Below are 16,518 nucleotides of genomic sequence, written 5' to 3' on the forward strand. Positions count from 1 at the left end.
CTTAATGACCTCTAGCCTTTTAGCATGCCACTGAGATGACCACTGTCCCTCACTCGGCCTCTACCCACTGAGGCATGACTGAGGACGTTGGCCTTTTGCCAAGAGGCAACAAAGGACGTCTGAATAAACCCAAGCCCAGCATTGGAGGAGCATGGTAACGTTAGCCGACATGCTAACATGAAGCTCATTGAATTACCACACAGTGATAGACAAAAATTCCTATCTGTGGCATCTGCTCGTTGTGAGGTGTCGTGTGTTGGTCTATACCTCTGTTTTAATTTTTTTTTTTGTAGATATGGAATTGCAGCATGTAGATTAACATGTCTGAGACCAGTTAAGCAAACCAGAGAATGTCGGCACTTTGCCTTTCAAAGATTTGAAATGGACTTGACACCAGGAGCTCGATGCCTTTAAATTGTGCATCACTACGTAAACATCGGAGGAGCGTGTTGGATGAATGTAGTTCCCTGCCCCCCCCCCTTTTTTTTTTGGCAAGTCATTGTGTTTTAAAGAGTTTAATCTCCAAAGTGCTGAGGAGCCGGCTGTTCTTTTGTTTAAATGAGCAGTGCAGCGGCTGGCCCACTGTTTTAAAGCTCCTATCGCTTCTCTTCATCTGGGCAAACATCGGAAATCAGCAGCAATGGCTCAACCTGCTGGGGGGGTGGGGTGGGGGTTTCTCCCTCCCTCCCTCTCCCTCTCTCTCCCTCTGTCTCCCCCTCTCTCTCTCACTCACTCTCTCTCTCTCTCTCTCTCTCTCACTTTCTCTCTCTCTCTCTCTCTCTCTCTCTCTCACTTTCTCTCTCCCTCTCCCTCTCTCTCCCCCTCTCTCTCTCTCTCTCTCTCTCTCTCTCTCTCTCTCTCACTTTCTCTCTCTCTCTCTCTCTCTCTCTCTCCCTCTCTCTCTCTCTCTCTCTCTCTCTCTCTCACTTTCTCTCTCTCTCTCTCACTTTCTCTCTCTCTCTCTCTCTCTCTCTCTCTCTCTCTGTGTCTTCTTTCTCTTTCTTTTTCTGTTCTGAGCAGCAGACTGTGGGCAGGAGTGCCGTGGAGTGCTCAAATAGGAATGACTCCACTTACGGGAAACAGCAGATCTGTGACTTATTCATAGGTCAGGCTCTTGGAGAGGGGGGTTAAATAAAGAGCCTAAGAAGAACTTGGAACAATGGTGAAATGGGTGGGATCTGTGTGTGCTCTTTCAGGTTTAGTCAGTGAGCTTATCTGGCAGGCTAATAGTTCACAGTGAAGGACATGACTGAGTCACAGATTTATGGCTTCAGAGTGAAGTAAAGTAGGGTCTCTCTCTCTCACACACACACACACATACACACACCCTGTCATCCTTTCGAAGACTTTTCAGTGTTTCCTGGTGAACTGTCTGTTTACTGTATTCATATACTGAGTCATACTGCAGCTGAGCTGAAGTGAGCACATTTAAGCCAGCAGGTGTGTGTGTGCGCACGCACGCGAGTGTGTGTGTATTTGCGCGTGCACCTGTGTGTGTGTGAATGGACTTACTTTGATGTCAAGCCACATTATGTCCAACTTAACAGCACATAACCTACTTATATATAAAGATGAATGAATAAAATGAATGCTATGTTACGTGTATATGGATGTTCTGGAGTATATGGATGGAGTGCTGGATGTCAGTTTAGTTTATGTGTCATGTGTTGTGTGACGTGGGTGTCCTTCTGAAGGGAAAGTTTTATGTAGGGGGTGGTTCAGGGGCTGGCACATATCCTTTGACCCCAGATTCTGTATAGTAGGTCTCTCCTCAGTTTCCACACCAGACAGTAGCAGGTGTGGACTTGGCAGGAATTATTTATGTTCTTCTGGCCCTCCCCATTTAACTCTGTTATCGCACTGTTTTTATTTATTTATTTATTTATTTTAACTGACGTTAAAGTGACATGTCTCTGCTGGATTATCTGCAGGAATATTGAATGGTATTGATCATCGACACTTTTTCTACCTGTTTTTGACTGTGGTTTACTGCCACATTTCCTCAACTGCTCTTGCATTTGTGACTGGTCAGTCATTGACCTTGGCTGCACCACTTGTAGCTCAGTCAGCCTCTGTAACGGCTACATGCTTGGATTGTGTTTTGCCTCTCTTGTAATTTTCTTGGATAAAAGCGTCTACTGAATGGAAATGTAATGTAATGTAATGGTATGGTAGTTCAGTGCATTTCCTCTTGAGTCTCCCATGCGAAATGAACTTGGCATGTCTTTGTTGACATGGAGTCCTTGTAATGCTGATATTAAACCGTGATTTTTACAATGGTCGCTGCTGCAGACGCAGTCAAATTTTTATACTGTTTCTCTTTTTCCGTGAGAGCGCATGATGCTGAAGCCCTCTGATCTCCTTCAGCTGTAGAGCAATAGTTAGCCTGTAGCTAATGCCTGTGTTCTAATGTTTCTCTTTCCTGCTTCCCAGGGGTTTGGACTCAAACTGTGAGGGTGGTGGAGGAGATGGAGGCATATCCGAACACATCTGTCCTTCTGCGCTGTGAGTTTGTCAACGCCGGAAGCACCAAACTCACACAGGTACATAACCTCATCAAGAAGTCTACAAGCCAGTCTGAACTTTACTGTGGTTAAAATGTGCCAGCAAGAACATGACTGTTTCACGGCAAGTGTTTTTGTCTAATGGTGCAGAAAATTACTTTTCTTTGTCAGTGTGTCATAACACAAAATCAGTTGACCAGTTGGTTTTCACTTCGGTCGTTTTTTTTTCTTTTGGATACATTCAGAAACAATAACAGGAAGATCTTGTACCTGCCCAAAGCAAGCAAGTAAACTTAAGTATGTCTGTGAATACTGTCACATGACAGATTCTAGAGAGCAACTGTGTAACTAGTTGCAGCCCTCTTGAATGTTAAGTAAACAGAATATGGTTCACAAAATTTCAGAATTGGCCAGCTGAAGCACGCTAGGTACAGTGCCATAAATGGCCCTTATTTCCTGCAGTGACAAAGCTGACCTTTACCTGACAAACTGGTTTTGCAGAACAGACAGCTACTGTGTTATGATGTGGACACTGGTATTTTTCTCACTCACCTGGCCATTGTAAGGCCCTTTCGTCTGTATTAAGCGCAAATTCTTTACCCGGCAAAAAACTATTTCAAGAATCCGCTTGACTGCGTAATTCCTGTACACTCCTTCACAGCTGCATTGTGCGTTTTCTCCTTGAAACTGGTCGGATGAGGGTTACTATTAGTCACAAGCGTTGTACGTGTCTCTGTGAAAGCATTGGTCCAGGGCCAACTTTTTGGCTGTCAGACTCATCTGCAGTCTGTTGAGCATGGGGCATATGGGTAAGAAGAGCACCTTCCCCCTAAGAATCCATAGGATTCTATTCACTCAGTCATCACTGCGTTCTGCCTCACTACCCATACTACCTCCCTGCTGCATATGGGGCAGATATTCCTCAGGTGGCCTGTAGGAAGTACTGAAATCATCCACGGAAGCTGCCGTGAACACCCCCACCCCCATCCCCTCTCCTTCCACAAAGCTCTCATATAATTTGCTGCAGAAACATCTCCAGCGGCTTGTTCGAGCCAACTGGCAATGTAGTTTACTATTTACAGCTCATACAGTAAAACCGTCGGGCTTTGCCCTCCACGCTGTGGGGCTGCATGGATGTGTCAGCACCCTATTGCTTAAGAGGGCTAGTTACATTAGACATCTTCGGCTTAACTGTGGAATCAGATGATTTCTGCACTGGCATCACTGAAGTGCTGCTTAGTAAAGGGAGACAAGATGACATGATAATTGTTGCCAATCAGGTCCATCTACTCCCTGGTAATAATTTCTCAGGAAATCTTTACCATTGTTGCTCAGCTGTTTTTTTCCATCTTTAAGCTATATCCTTTATTGTGAAAGGAAATTTATCAGGTTATTTTCCCCTCTGGTCAGGTGTCAAGAGGGAACTTTTAAGTTTCCTTTGACGATGGATTGAGGAGTAAGAGATACTTCTTGACTTACCCATCCTCTTCAGTGGCTTAAACCAACATCAGGTGTATAAGGCTAGCTCTTTCTCTTAGACAGTTGACTTGACCACACTGGAATGGCTTTTTGGGCTCTGGTTTGCTACCTAGATCGGACAGACTTGGAATGGTTCCCACCACTTTTTGAGGCAAATAGTTGTCACTGCTGCCATAAAGTATCTTTCATGCCTCTAATTAGGTGTAAAAGAATACAGCACATTCTGTTCTGTACCTGCCTTACTGTCAAGCTACTGCACTGTCATCTTAAAGGTACAGTTGAAATGCCTGATGAGCCTGTGGGTTTCAGGATGCCAAGCATTACCTTGCTTGATTTAGTCCCCAAGAGGAGACACTTGATGGTGTGGAAGCAAGCGCTCCAGTGATGCACTGGCATGCTCAAAGCCTTTTTGGTTTAGGTCTAATCCCATAGTTAGAAGTTGATGAGTTTTAGTAACCAAATTCAGTTAAGCACCACCTAGCCATGGTACATTTCACAATGATGGTCAAAGCAGATAACACAAAGAAACACTGGGGAAAGCAGCATTAGGTTCTGAAGGATACTCTTGTTTTTCTTTCTTCCCTTCTCCAGGTTTCATGGATCTTTGAGCCCTCAGAAGGGGAGAGGGACAACATAGCTGTCTATCACCCCACCTATGGTGAGAGCTTTCCAGATTCACCCTTCAAAGGCCGGGTGAAATTCTCAAGCGGCTCTTTGCAAAACCCCTCAATCACGATCGAGAATCTGAGAATGTCCGATGCCGGAAAGTACATCTGCGAGTACGCCACCTACCCAAGTGGAAACGAACATGGCACCACCACTCTCATCATGCTGGGTAAGCTGCTTAACCTTCTGTCTGTCTGCTACCCCTTTAATGTCTTCCATTACCAGACATCATCACAATGACTAAGCTAATGCTATCATCAGACTCACCCAGAGCTAAGCTGTGAATCATCGCCTTCCTCATGCCTTGATCTCCTCTGTATTTGTTGTGTATGGCCTTTCATTCTGTTCTACTGCCTTCTTCCTTATTTTTTTAAATTTTTTCCATTTTCTTTTTCGTCGCGTGGTAACTCTCCCTTGTTCTTTTTAAGCCAAACCCAGGAACTCTGCCAGCCCTGTTACCGTTCGTGCCGGTTCGTCTGCGGTTGTCGTTGCACGCTGTGAGGCGGCTCAGGGAAAACCAGCTGCAACTATCACCTGGGTGAGCTCTGCAAACGGGAACTATAACTCCACATCCAAAGAGGAACCTGACGGAACAGTGACGGTGAAGAGCGAGTACCGGCTTGTGCCGACTCCAGCCGACAACGGGAGAGAGATCAGCTGTGAGGTCACTCAACGCACCCAGGACAAACCTCAGAGTTTTCCCATGAAGCTGACTGTAGAGTGTAAGAAACACACACACTCTCATACACACATATGCAGCCAGAGCTCTAAGGACAAACCAAGGAGCTTCCCAATGAAAGCTCTCTTTAGAATATAAGAAAACCCTTTATCCGTTTCACCTACCCAGCCAGAGTACCAAGGCCAAACTGCAGCAGTGTCTGTGGTAGTGAAAGACCAGCGCCATAGCACAAAAAAAACACAGACGTGTAATTGTGTGGTTTAAATACATTTTCTCTGAAGTCCTCTGTTGGAATGCACTTGTTTTCCTCAAGGCTTTTTAAGTCAGCCTTAGCTGTGACATCTTCACAGTCTAAGACTATGCCTTTAAACAGTATCTCTCCTCTTACTTTCCTTCTCACTACCCATTCACTCTATCAATAGTAATTTTTATTAACTTTCATTCCCTTTCTCTAACCTGATTTCTGCAACTTCCCTTGCTCAGTTTTTCTCTAAACGCCTCTCTGTCTTCTCGCAGACCCCCCCTCTGTGAAAATCGAGGGTTATGATGAAAACTGGTACATGGGTCGGGCAGACGTTGCTCTGACATGCCAGGCTGATGCCAACCCTGTGCCCACCGCATTCAGTTGGACAGTGTGAGTACCACTAACACAGATGTTAAACTGTGTTCAGCAGAACAGTGCGAATACCACTAACACAGACATTACACCATGTTCAGTTGGACAGTGTGAGTGCGACTAACACAGACATAACACCATGTTCAGTTGGACAGTGTGAGTGTGACTAACACAGACATAACACCGTGTTCAGTTGGACAGTGTGAGTGTGACTAACACAGACGTTACATGCTTTTACACTTCATGTCTGTATGGAACACACTCAGTCAGGGAGACACAGTTATTTTGTTAACTGGTATTTCACTGACTAATCAAACCGTTCCTTCTGACAGAAACCACCAAAAAACTCCCATCATTTGAAACTGAGTGAAAGTTAAGGCCACTGGACTAAATAGTCTTTTTTCCCCCCTCCTCTTCCATCCCTATATTCGTCCATCCTCCTCAGAGCCTCAGGGCCGATGCCACCCACAGTACGGGTGGAGAAAGACAAACTGTACGTGATGAAGGTGGATGAATCTGTGAACACCACCTTCGTGTGCGAGGTCAAAAATAGTCTTGGCTCCAGCAAGAACCAGGTCACTGTCATAGTCATCGGTGAGTCCCACTACATTGCATGAGACTGCTGCCCTCACACACACAAAAAGCCACACACGCACACATACACACACACGCATCCTAGATTTGGGAGATCAGTTTTCGCTTCAGTACTCTGTTGTTTAATGGTTCTTCAGGATGGGCTCTGCTAGTTGAATTTTAATGACCTAGTGGGTGGGTGCTTTCAGGTGACCTTTGACACCCTTCGTTCTGAGGGATCTACAGGTGGTGTGAGCCGGTTTGCCGCTTTGTCCTTTTTTTCCTTATCCTATTGCCTTATTTCATACCTAACATCTGCAGAGTAGTAGATTTTTCTTTCTTATCTTTTCTTTTTCCCCTCAACAAGTCACCTGACCTTGTTTTCTCTTTTTTCCCTCTGCATGCGGTGGTTTTACCTGATCTTCTCTTTAATGGATATATATTCACTGGTCTAAAGCTCTTTCACCTCTCTTTGCTTACGCACGCGCACACGCGCACACACGCACACACACACACACACACCATAATGCATAGTGCTGAGTAAGCAGCTTGATGGTGGTCTTTGATTGAGATGCCAGTTTATTTACCTCCTCTCTCTCGCCGTTTGGCTGCAGCCTAAAGTGAAATGGCAGTCTATGGAACTGAGTGGAAACGACGATGTTGGCACCTTTCTTTTCTTTTCTTTCTTTTTTTTTTCTTTTTTTGCTCGCCAAACTGAATGCGCAAGAGCCACATTTAGAAATCCGTGGGAATTCTGCTGGAGATTATCTCAGGAGAGAACAAAAGCCCGTTTGTGGGCGCGCTCCGCTCAATGGTGTGGGAGGTTGGGAAGTAGAGCCTCTCTTTTTCCAGCTAACGGCCTTGTCTTTAAACAACAGTAACAGGAGAGCTTGCTCCTCTGTCGCCCACCCTAACACACATACACACACACACACACACATATCAGTTAATCACAGGGTTCTTGACAATAGTCGAGTTATGCGCATGAGTTGATGCTTGACTCGCGTTGGATTTTATCTTGACCAAGTTTTTTTTCTCTCTCTCTGATGAATCTGCAACTTCATCATCTCCTGTGCAGAAGTTACAACAAAGTGATTTTTATAGCAGGAAGCTGTCATTGTTTTTTTTTTTTTCTTCCGAGACACTTCACAACTTAAAAAGAGCCAGTCCTCTCATTAATTTATTTTCTTTAACGTTAAAACCCCTAAGTCATTTGTCCTTTTCTTTGAAGAACTCAGGAGACAAGAGTGCCTTCACTGGGGTAGGTTACTGTGTCTCTGTGATGATAATTCGTTTTGAAAACGTGATGCGTTCGGGGGAGCTGTGAGACAATGCCCTGCCGTTTCTCGGAGTTAGATGGGATGTTATTATAGACCTCCTCGGAATAAAGGCAGCTTGCTTCATCTAGAGACGAACCCAAAACGCACTGTTCCTGAGAGCAGTGCATGTGTCAGCACCTCTGCGGCTGAGTGGATTTGCTAAGACAGTGCAAGCAAATAAATAAATAAATAAAATAAGCGGTTTTGATGAGCGTTTGGTCGTAGCACCCACACTTTTTAGCCTTTTTTTGTTTTTTGTGGTCTGTTCAACTCTCAACTTTAGTAGAAAGTGTTTGAAAACTCTTTCTGGAAGCATGTGGCCTGCTGACTGAGGAGTGGTGCCCGTTATCAGAGCTGGCAGGTGTGGGCATTGACCTAAGCCTGATGCCCTATGTGGGCATGCCAGCTGGAATGGAGCAAGGATCCATTCTCTGTGCTCACTCAGTCTGAGTGCCTTACTCACTACTGGACGCACTTCCCACAGTGCCCCTGGTAGACTTCCCCCTGAGAGCATAAACACACACACACACACACACACTCGTATACACACATACACAAAGTAAAAGGCCCCCCCTGTACAGGGAGTGGGCGGTGGGGGGAGAATAAACGAAACCCACCTCCCTTCCCAAATAAAACCACTTATCGATTCCAAACCGCAGTCGTGCCATTTTGCCTCCAGCCTCTATGCTGCATGGCTCACTTAGACAGCCCTTTTGTGCTGATGAATATGTCTGGATGGAGCTGATTAGCTGTGTTTGTGTGTCCGGGTGTGTGTGTGTGCATGTATGTGTGCATATGTACGTGAGTGTGTGTGTATATCTATGAATATTTCTTTCTGTGCGTGTGTGTGTGTATCTGTCTGAAGAGCTGCACTAATCGTTGTGTGGCGGGAGCCCTGCCACTCGGCTCTCGTGTTTAAAGTGAGTGAATGAAGGATCAGAGCCAAGGCTTATCAGAGACAGCTCTACAAACTTACTGACAGAACAGTGAGACGCACTGAGACATAAGTGAGACGTGGCAAGAAAAGTGGGCCACCAAGCAACAACTTAACAACGCTGGCAGAAGAAATGGCAAATGTCACAACTTATGAGCCACATTTATTCATCCATTCACTTATTTATCCTTTGAAAGGTATATTGTACGATACACTGTATGCGTGATCCTGTTTTAAACACATGGGTTTGTCATTCCTGCCGGATGAGTTGAGTGGCGGTTTTCTAGTCTGTCTGCCTGTCACGTGTTCAGTGTGTGAATCACTCTTATCCTGCCACAAGAACAGGACAGGCCCGGGGAAGGGGGCTTACTTACCATTAACCCAACAACAACTAAGTCTCAACACACTGCTCCAACCTATCTCTGCTGAGGCTCTGCCTTGAAATCTGTGAGCATGACTGGTGTGCGTTTGGTAAGCAGCTGGCTCCATAGGTGGTGCTAAGAAGAGGCTGGGGCACATTCAGATCATTTCTAGCCATGGTGGAGTTTTTGGGTACCTTGGCTCAACTTACAAGCCAAATTTCACACGTGAGACGTCGCTCTCCCAGAGGTATAAATCTGTTAAGACGTTTTCGATGGCCTGCCCACTCCCTCTTCCATAGCCAGTGTTACCTCAGCTTGGTGAGTTAGAACCAATCATTGTCAGATTGGCAGCTATGAAGGCCTGCACTCGTCTGGCTAGTACACAGTTTCATAGTTAACAAATCAGAGCTGTGCATTTTTTCCCCCTGCATCTATTCTGTAGTGGAATGAACGGTGGCTGTCGTGTAAGAGACAGGGATTTTCCTCACGTCTGAACTCCAATTTCGCTTTTTTTTTTTTTGTGGTCTGTTAGTATTCTGCTGGAGGATTTTACCACCTTGAGTGCCTCTGTTCTATTGACCTCACAACTTGTTAGAAGAATGCCGAGAGAGCTAATAAAGAGTCAGATAAAGACCCTTAGCCTGCAGCAGCTTAGGGTATAGTTAACCAATTAAAGCATCCACAACAGTTCCTTCCTAAAGGAAAAGAAAAGAAAAAAGAGGAAGAAAAAATATGCATTGGCCAAATATGGTATAGTCATTCAATGTTTGGCTGCTTCAGTAAGCGAGATTTTCACGTTCTGTGTGACTGCCATGTCTCTTATTCAAATTGAAAATGAAGAACTTGGTGCAAGCGTAGTCGCACAACTGAGATTTGACAGAGTAACGTGAAACGTTTTGATCGACCAACTGCAAAGAAAACAGATACGGACATGAGTTCATTCTTGAAGTTATGTCCAAATTGAGTATTGTTGTCAGTTTCAGTCCAGTTGCTGGTATGTGGATAAGAGTTGGAAATGACACTGGCATTGACATGGAATTAAAATGACAGGAAGCAGAAGCTGAGACTTCAGTGCTGTACTGTTGTTACTGGCCATTAAGTTCTACTTTCATTGTAACTGCTAGATGCTTGTCATCATACAGAGGTGGATTTGGAATGTGGTAATCCACTTACTGCATGTTTGTCCTGCACTCTCTTGGAAGTAGGGAAGGTTGTAACATTACGTAGATGTAAAAAAACAAAACAAAAAAAAACAACAACAACAAAAAAAACCCACCCCCGCTCTTAAAATTTGCATGGGGCTGCTCTGCTCTGGTCAAATGGCTTTGACAGACAATATCTCTACAAAAGGCTGCTGTCCAGGGGGGAAGAAAGAGTAGTCACTGGCTTGATTTCAGTAGCTTTTGGTTCAAAGCAGAATCTTACTTGAAAACAACATTTTTCTTCAATTACTCCTTCAGTCAGACTGAGGTTGTTCTTCCTTTTGAAAGCACTTAACTGCCAAAGTGTTATTGAACAAAAGTGACTTAAAAAAAAAAAAGAAAGATAGAAAAGAAAAAAGCCTCTTGCCAAAGCCTGTGTGCTGACTCACTGTTGGTCTTTGGCCGCGGTGTCACAGTGGACAACATGTCACTTTAAACTGTTAAAGTGTGGCAAGTGGGTAGCCTAGCCAGCCAAACCCACGTCACATAACTTGGACCCTGTAAGACAATAACTGCTCGACTCAGTTGCTTTTACCAAAAAATAGTCATGGATTTATCATTTAATTAGTCACCTAACATTCCCGGAGTCCATAAGAAATGTATGTGGCCAGTTCAGTTCCATTAGCTGTAAAACAACACATACTACGCATAAATTGTAGTCCACTAATTCAAAATTTAAAAGTTCTTCCACTGTTTCATTGGATTTGTTCAGAGTTTCTGATGAGAGCAAAAGGTGTAGTGTGTGTTCAGGACTTGTGTTGAGTGTGTCATGGATTTGAGGTGTGTGAGGGAGTGGGTCTGCCCTCATTTCTCCATCTGCTGCAATGATTGCATGCTTCTAAATGTGTCAGGAATTTTCCCAGCAAGACCTTACAGCTTCTCAAACTGGTGACGCTGTCATGTAGAGAATAATTTAGGAAAGTGTTTTTCTTTATTTTTCTTTCTTTCTTTCTTTCTTTCTTTTTTTTTTTTTTTTTAAATGTTAGAATTTTTTAAGTTCAGCTTCCCATTGTGTTTCCACTGAAGACCAAATGCACTTTACATATTAGGCTATAGTGTTAGGAAAGTGCGAATAGGAATAGGCATGATGTTAAATATGGAAAGGAGTGTGATTAGCCAAGAGAAGGTGCTGTATGTGAAAATTAAAAATAATGTGCTATGCATTAATTTTAGCTGCAGACAGAATGTGTGAATGAATGTGCTTTCCGTTGGAATGCATTAAAAAAAAAATCTATATCAAGTATCTGCTGTCTGTTGGAAAGTTTGCAAAAGTGCTTACAAGTACTTTTTTGTTTAATGTTCTCTAGCTGAAGTTTTATGTTTTGTATGCTGGGCCTGGCATTCCTTGATTATGCTTAGAAATTACAGCTATTGTTTCACGTATGTGTCTATGGAATTATGCATGCGTTATTACTTCCTGGGCAGCCAAGTCCTTCATTAGAGATGTAAAATAGATGCACAGAGAGCTTTTTTTTTGTTTTTCTTTTTTTTGTTTGTTTGTTTGGTTTTTTGGGGCATACGGTAATTGTGTAATATAAGCGTGAGAGATGCAGGGTGGTTAATGTGAAATCATTAGGGCAGTGGGAGAACAGAGAGGATTTGTAGAAAGATTAGATGAGGTTTGAAGAGGGTTTGGTTTGAACCAGCGCACTGTTCGCTTAAAAATAACCCATAATAAACTTTCTCTGTTGTTAAAGAAAAAAAGAAGAAGAAGAAGAGGAAAACTTGCCTGCATGTCTATGTTCACCACAGTTTACCTTTTTTGTGCGTGTGTTTGTGTTTCAGTGAAGACTTGCTGGCATTTCTATGTTCAACATTCTTTTTTTTTTTTTTCTTTTCCTCTTTTCTTCCTTTTCAGGCCCTTGCAAGCTGACCTACAGCTGCAGTTACCTTTTGTTGTGCTGAGTTGAAAAGCAGGGATTGTAAAGATGTAAACTCTCTTATTTTGCCGGGTCCCTGACCGTGCTCCTAGAATGACCTGGCTGTGTTCCAGTCTTTCACTTGTTCCCTCTCTTTGTCTCCTAAACACTAAGGAGTGGGGTGAAAGCAGGCACTGGCTGTACCTGCCCCCATGGATGACTTTTCCCGCAGATGCTGGAGTTATAGTATCAGTAAAAATAGTGGGGCTGTTTACATATATATATATATATATATATATATATATATATATGGGGTGGTCCTTAAAGAATGTGCAGTTTAAGGGGTAAAGATGAAAGGAGAGAAAAACCCAATGGAAAACAATAAGGGACACAGCCAGTGATTCAGTCCTGCAAATGCACAGTGAGTCCAGACCTAATGGGGGATCCCAGGGTGCTGGGGGAATGGCATTCCTGCAGCGTTGGGTCATTGGCTCATACTTGTAGAATTGTGTGTGTATGCGCGTGTGTGTGTGGGTGCCCGTGTGTGTGTGTGTGTATGTGTATGTGTGTGCCTGTGCTGGCTAACAGTTGGATGTTTGTTTGGCAGGCACTGTTGAATGAATAATGTAATGTGCTGGCAGTGCAGAGGAGAGTGAGTAAGGGCTGGATAGCTCTCTCTCCCTGTGTGTGTGTGTGTGTGTGTGTGTGTGTATGTCTCTCTCTCTCTCTCTCTCTCTACACATTGACCTCATCCTCACCCCTGTAGGGGAAGTGAAAGCTTACATTAGAGATTAGATGACTTTGCACTCATTCAGATAGCTATGAGGAGTAGAATATTTTACTTATTCGGTGTGTGTGTGTGTGTGTGTGTGTTGAGGAGGTTTTTTTTTTTTTTTTTTTTTTGCTGATGCTGAAAGAAAACATTTCTAGGTGAAATGAAGCACAGAGATCGGGGTAATGTCTTTAGTCAAACCGTTCTTTGTCCCTCCGTCTCCCTGGAACGAGAGATTAAATGGGCTGCAGACAGCGGGCAGCAAAGAGGGAGGATAAATCATGTGTGTGTGTGTGTGTGTGTATTGTGGAGGTGGTTTTGTTTGTAAAGTATCTGAGTGTGTGTTTGGATGTGTGCATATGTGTGTCTGTGGTGCAGTTTGCAGAGGGTGTACGTATATTTCATTTCTGACTAATAGACAAAGAGATGGAAAGAGGCACAAAGAAAGAGAGAAAATGGAGGGACGGTAATATTTTCAGGAAAGAGCCTCTCGACTCTTCACTAGTCCCTCGAATCTGTAATGATTCAAATCGTCATGGAAACAGGGGAGATTGCGGGAGGGCGGAATCGGCGATAATTTGACCAGAGAAAGGGGGGAAAAAAAGAAAAGAATGAAAGAAAAAAGGGAGGAGATTGGGGAGTGACTGAATGAGTATGCATGCAGACAGAGAGAGAAAGTCTGTGAGCATGTTGCACAGCATGCAGACAGAGAGAGAAAGTCTGTGAGCATGTTGCACAGAATCCACACTGCATGACTTTAACTCCACAAAGAGAAATGCTCCAAATCACCCTGCTTGGTTTCTTTTTCTCTTTCTTTTAATGGATCTCTGATGTTATCTTTGGCTTATCTTTGGACTGTGGGATCAGGTTTATCTTTGGACTGACAGGAAAACCCATGAGCCGTTTATGTGTCATTCGTAATCGCGTGTAACTGATTTGTAACGTAAGGTATGTGTGTGTGTGTATATATATATATAAAAAATTTATTTATTTTAAAGAAACATGATAGAGAATACCAAACTTAACCCCTGACTCAAATATATCTCTGTACACTTGCACTCACAGAGTCAGAACTTACGTAACATATGTCCTAAGACATATCCTCATTTCATCTGGATCGGATTGTACTCTGTCCCTAAAACAGACGGTGTGTGTGTATATATATATGTATGTATATGTATATAAAAAATCCTTATAATCCTCTTCTCTTAACAATGTAGTGCCAGCCTGTGGAGGCGGGGCATAAGTCTTTGTTCTTCAGATTTCTTCCCATCTCAGCCAATGGGAGTTTTTTGTTTGTTTGTTTGTTTGCTTGTTTGTTTTCCTTGGCATTGTCACTGTGGGGTATGCCACAGCTTGTAGCAGGCCTGGTTTCCTGTAAAACTGCTTTGTGGCAACATCGGTAAAAAAATGTCTGAAATCAGCGCCATGTAAATGAAACTGAACCGAGCAGATGAAGCTTCACTGAGCTACACGAGTCACTTGTTAGTGATCTTTTTGTTTTTACTGAAGTCGTCTTTGGGGGTATGTAGCACTGTATCAGGTTGTGTAAAGTAGAGAAGGCAGTGCAGATATAATTCATTTTTGCCTTCGTATCTCTGGAGTAAATTATCTCTGCTCTTTTTTTCCCTGTGTAGGCTTATGAAACAGACTGTTGCTGTCTGATATGATAGAAGGTTGTTGGTGCTAGCTTTTGCGTACTGTGACGTTTTGATTAATCCTGTTCCCAATAGTCTTTTGTAAGTTGCTTTCGACAAAACATCTGCACAGTGACTAAATGCAATGCAAATGTGATATGGAAGGTTCTAGAGGCCAAAGCAAAGGTTATAAGCTGAACGGATCCTGTAGACATGTGTCTGGGCTGATAACATCCTGTCCAGTGACTCAGATATCCTGAGTGGTCTGGTTTGGCTCGGTTTCACATTGAGGCCATGTGAGGTAGAGTACAGAGCAGATCCAGTCCTGGTTCAGGCGGAGACAGGAGTTCTTTAACCCACCCACCACCCACCACTCTCTCCGTGTTTGTGACTATGACAAGTTACTGGTATCCAGCATATATGCGCCTGTCTGTTTCTAATTTATCTGTCTGACCAGTTGTACAGAGGGGAGAAGGGGGTGGGGGAGTGTGGGAGAAGTGCTAGCATGTATCTCTGAGAAGACGGTTCTCCCTCTGTGTGCATGACCATACTGTGACCATCATCTTCACTCATCCTCTTCTTCATCAAATTCTCCATCTTTCTCTCTCTCTCTTTTCTGTCTCTCTGTTGAGCCTTTACTTACATCCCTCTGGCCTGCTCCTAGGTCAAGGGGGAACAGGAGTGCTGTAACGATGCTTGTTTTGTGATGTTGCCGTGATTACAGTTGTCATGTGTTTGTTTCTCACCCAAAAACCCACAGTGGACCGGCAAACTTGGCTCACACCATGGGACATGTAGCTGGGAACAGGGGGCAACAAAAAAAGACAAAACAAAACAAAATCAACCATGATCAAACCACCCCCCCCCCCCAAAAAAAAAAACCAATAAATCCCACAACGTAATACTAACCCATCCAAGGGGGAGGATATAACAGCAGTCAAATGCCACACTGATGAGATACCTTCCAATTTCACCCAAGTTAACCAGAGGGCACCCAAATGGATATTTCAGGCCGCTAAATCCAACCAATTCCCATTCTACAATATTTTGTCTCTTCCTTACCCGTGCCCTTCCTCCTCCTCCCCCTTCCTCTGTAGAGTCGAGCGAGGATCCGTCCAATTCCAGCGTGGTGGCTGGGGCCGTCCTGGGCAGCCTCTTGGCTGTCCTATTGGTCAGCGCCTTGGTCGTTGTGCTGGTGATGCGTAGCCGTCGGCAACAGCACGGTTACTCCAGCGACGGCGAGCAGGGCGTCTACGGGAACAAAGTCCGCCTCTTTGGGGGCAAGAAGACGAGTAAAAACGGCGCAGGGTCCAACAACAACGGGCCCATTTACACGTACCGCGAGGGCGAGCCGGGGGCGCTGACGGAGAAGCCCAACGACTTCCACCACATGAATGCTGGCACTCCAGCCGCACGCGAGATCTTGCTGAGCAGCGAGCTGGATGATGCCCACAGGAGGAAGTTCGACACCCTGAATGACAGCGTGGAGGAAGAGGAAGAGAGATACGACGGCTTCGACAACCTTCCGCCCCGTTACCACATCCGCTCGCACGAGGAAGAGTGCGGCGTCTACCTCGACGATGATATGGAGTCTCAGCGAGATGGCTCTTTCATCTCCCGAACGGCTATCTACGTCTGAGAGAAAAAGGGAAAAAAAGGCAACAAGGAGAAGCCTTGTTACAGAGATATCCCATCATTCCCTTACCTTTTAAAGACACAAACTGCAAACTTCTTTTTTTCTTAAGGAAAACTTGATCATTAAAGTGACTGAAATAACTGAACTTGAATGATCTCCAGTGGATACAAGTGAAGCGTGGCCTCTGCTCATGGACATAAGATCGAGTATATCTAAACAAAAACACAAACAAAAAGACAGGGAGGGGGTAAAAATGACTTGTCAATGCTGCTTATTACTA

General features: G+C 44.1%; 1 protein-coding gene across 1 annotated transcript in view; it reads left to right on the forward strand.

Moving 5' to 3' along the window:
• The window catches only part of pvrl2l (PVR cell adhesion molecule related 2 like), a 53,006-nt gene extending 36,765 nt beyond the window's left edge, over positions 1–16,241 (forward strand). Inside the window, exons 5-10 of the mRNA XM_030791992.1 lie at positions 2,434–2,543; positions 4,575–4,818; positions 5,078–5,371; positions 5,845–5,962; positions 6,390–6,538; positions 15,700–16,241. Coding sequence (XP_030647852.1) covers positions 2,434–2,543; positions 4,575–4,818; positions 5,078–5,371; positions 5,845–5,962; positions 6,390–6,538; positions 15,700–16,241 — 1,457 coding nt within the window. The remainder of the gene's footprint in view (positions 1–2,433; positions 2,544–4,574; positions 4,819–5,077; positions 5,372–5,844; positions 5,963–6,389; positions 6,539–15,699) is intronic.
• The last annotated feature ends 277 nt before the right edge of the window (positions 16,242–16,518 follow it).

This window comes from Chanos chanos, chromosome 1 (genome assembly GCF_902362185.1).
Source record: "Chanos chanos chromosome 1, fChaCha1.1, whole genome shotgun sequence".
In the NCBI taxonomy this organism is placed as follows: domain Eukaryota; kingdom Metazoa; phylum Chordata; class Actinopteri; order Gonorynchiformes; family Chanidae; genus Chanos; species Chanos chanos.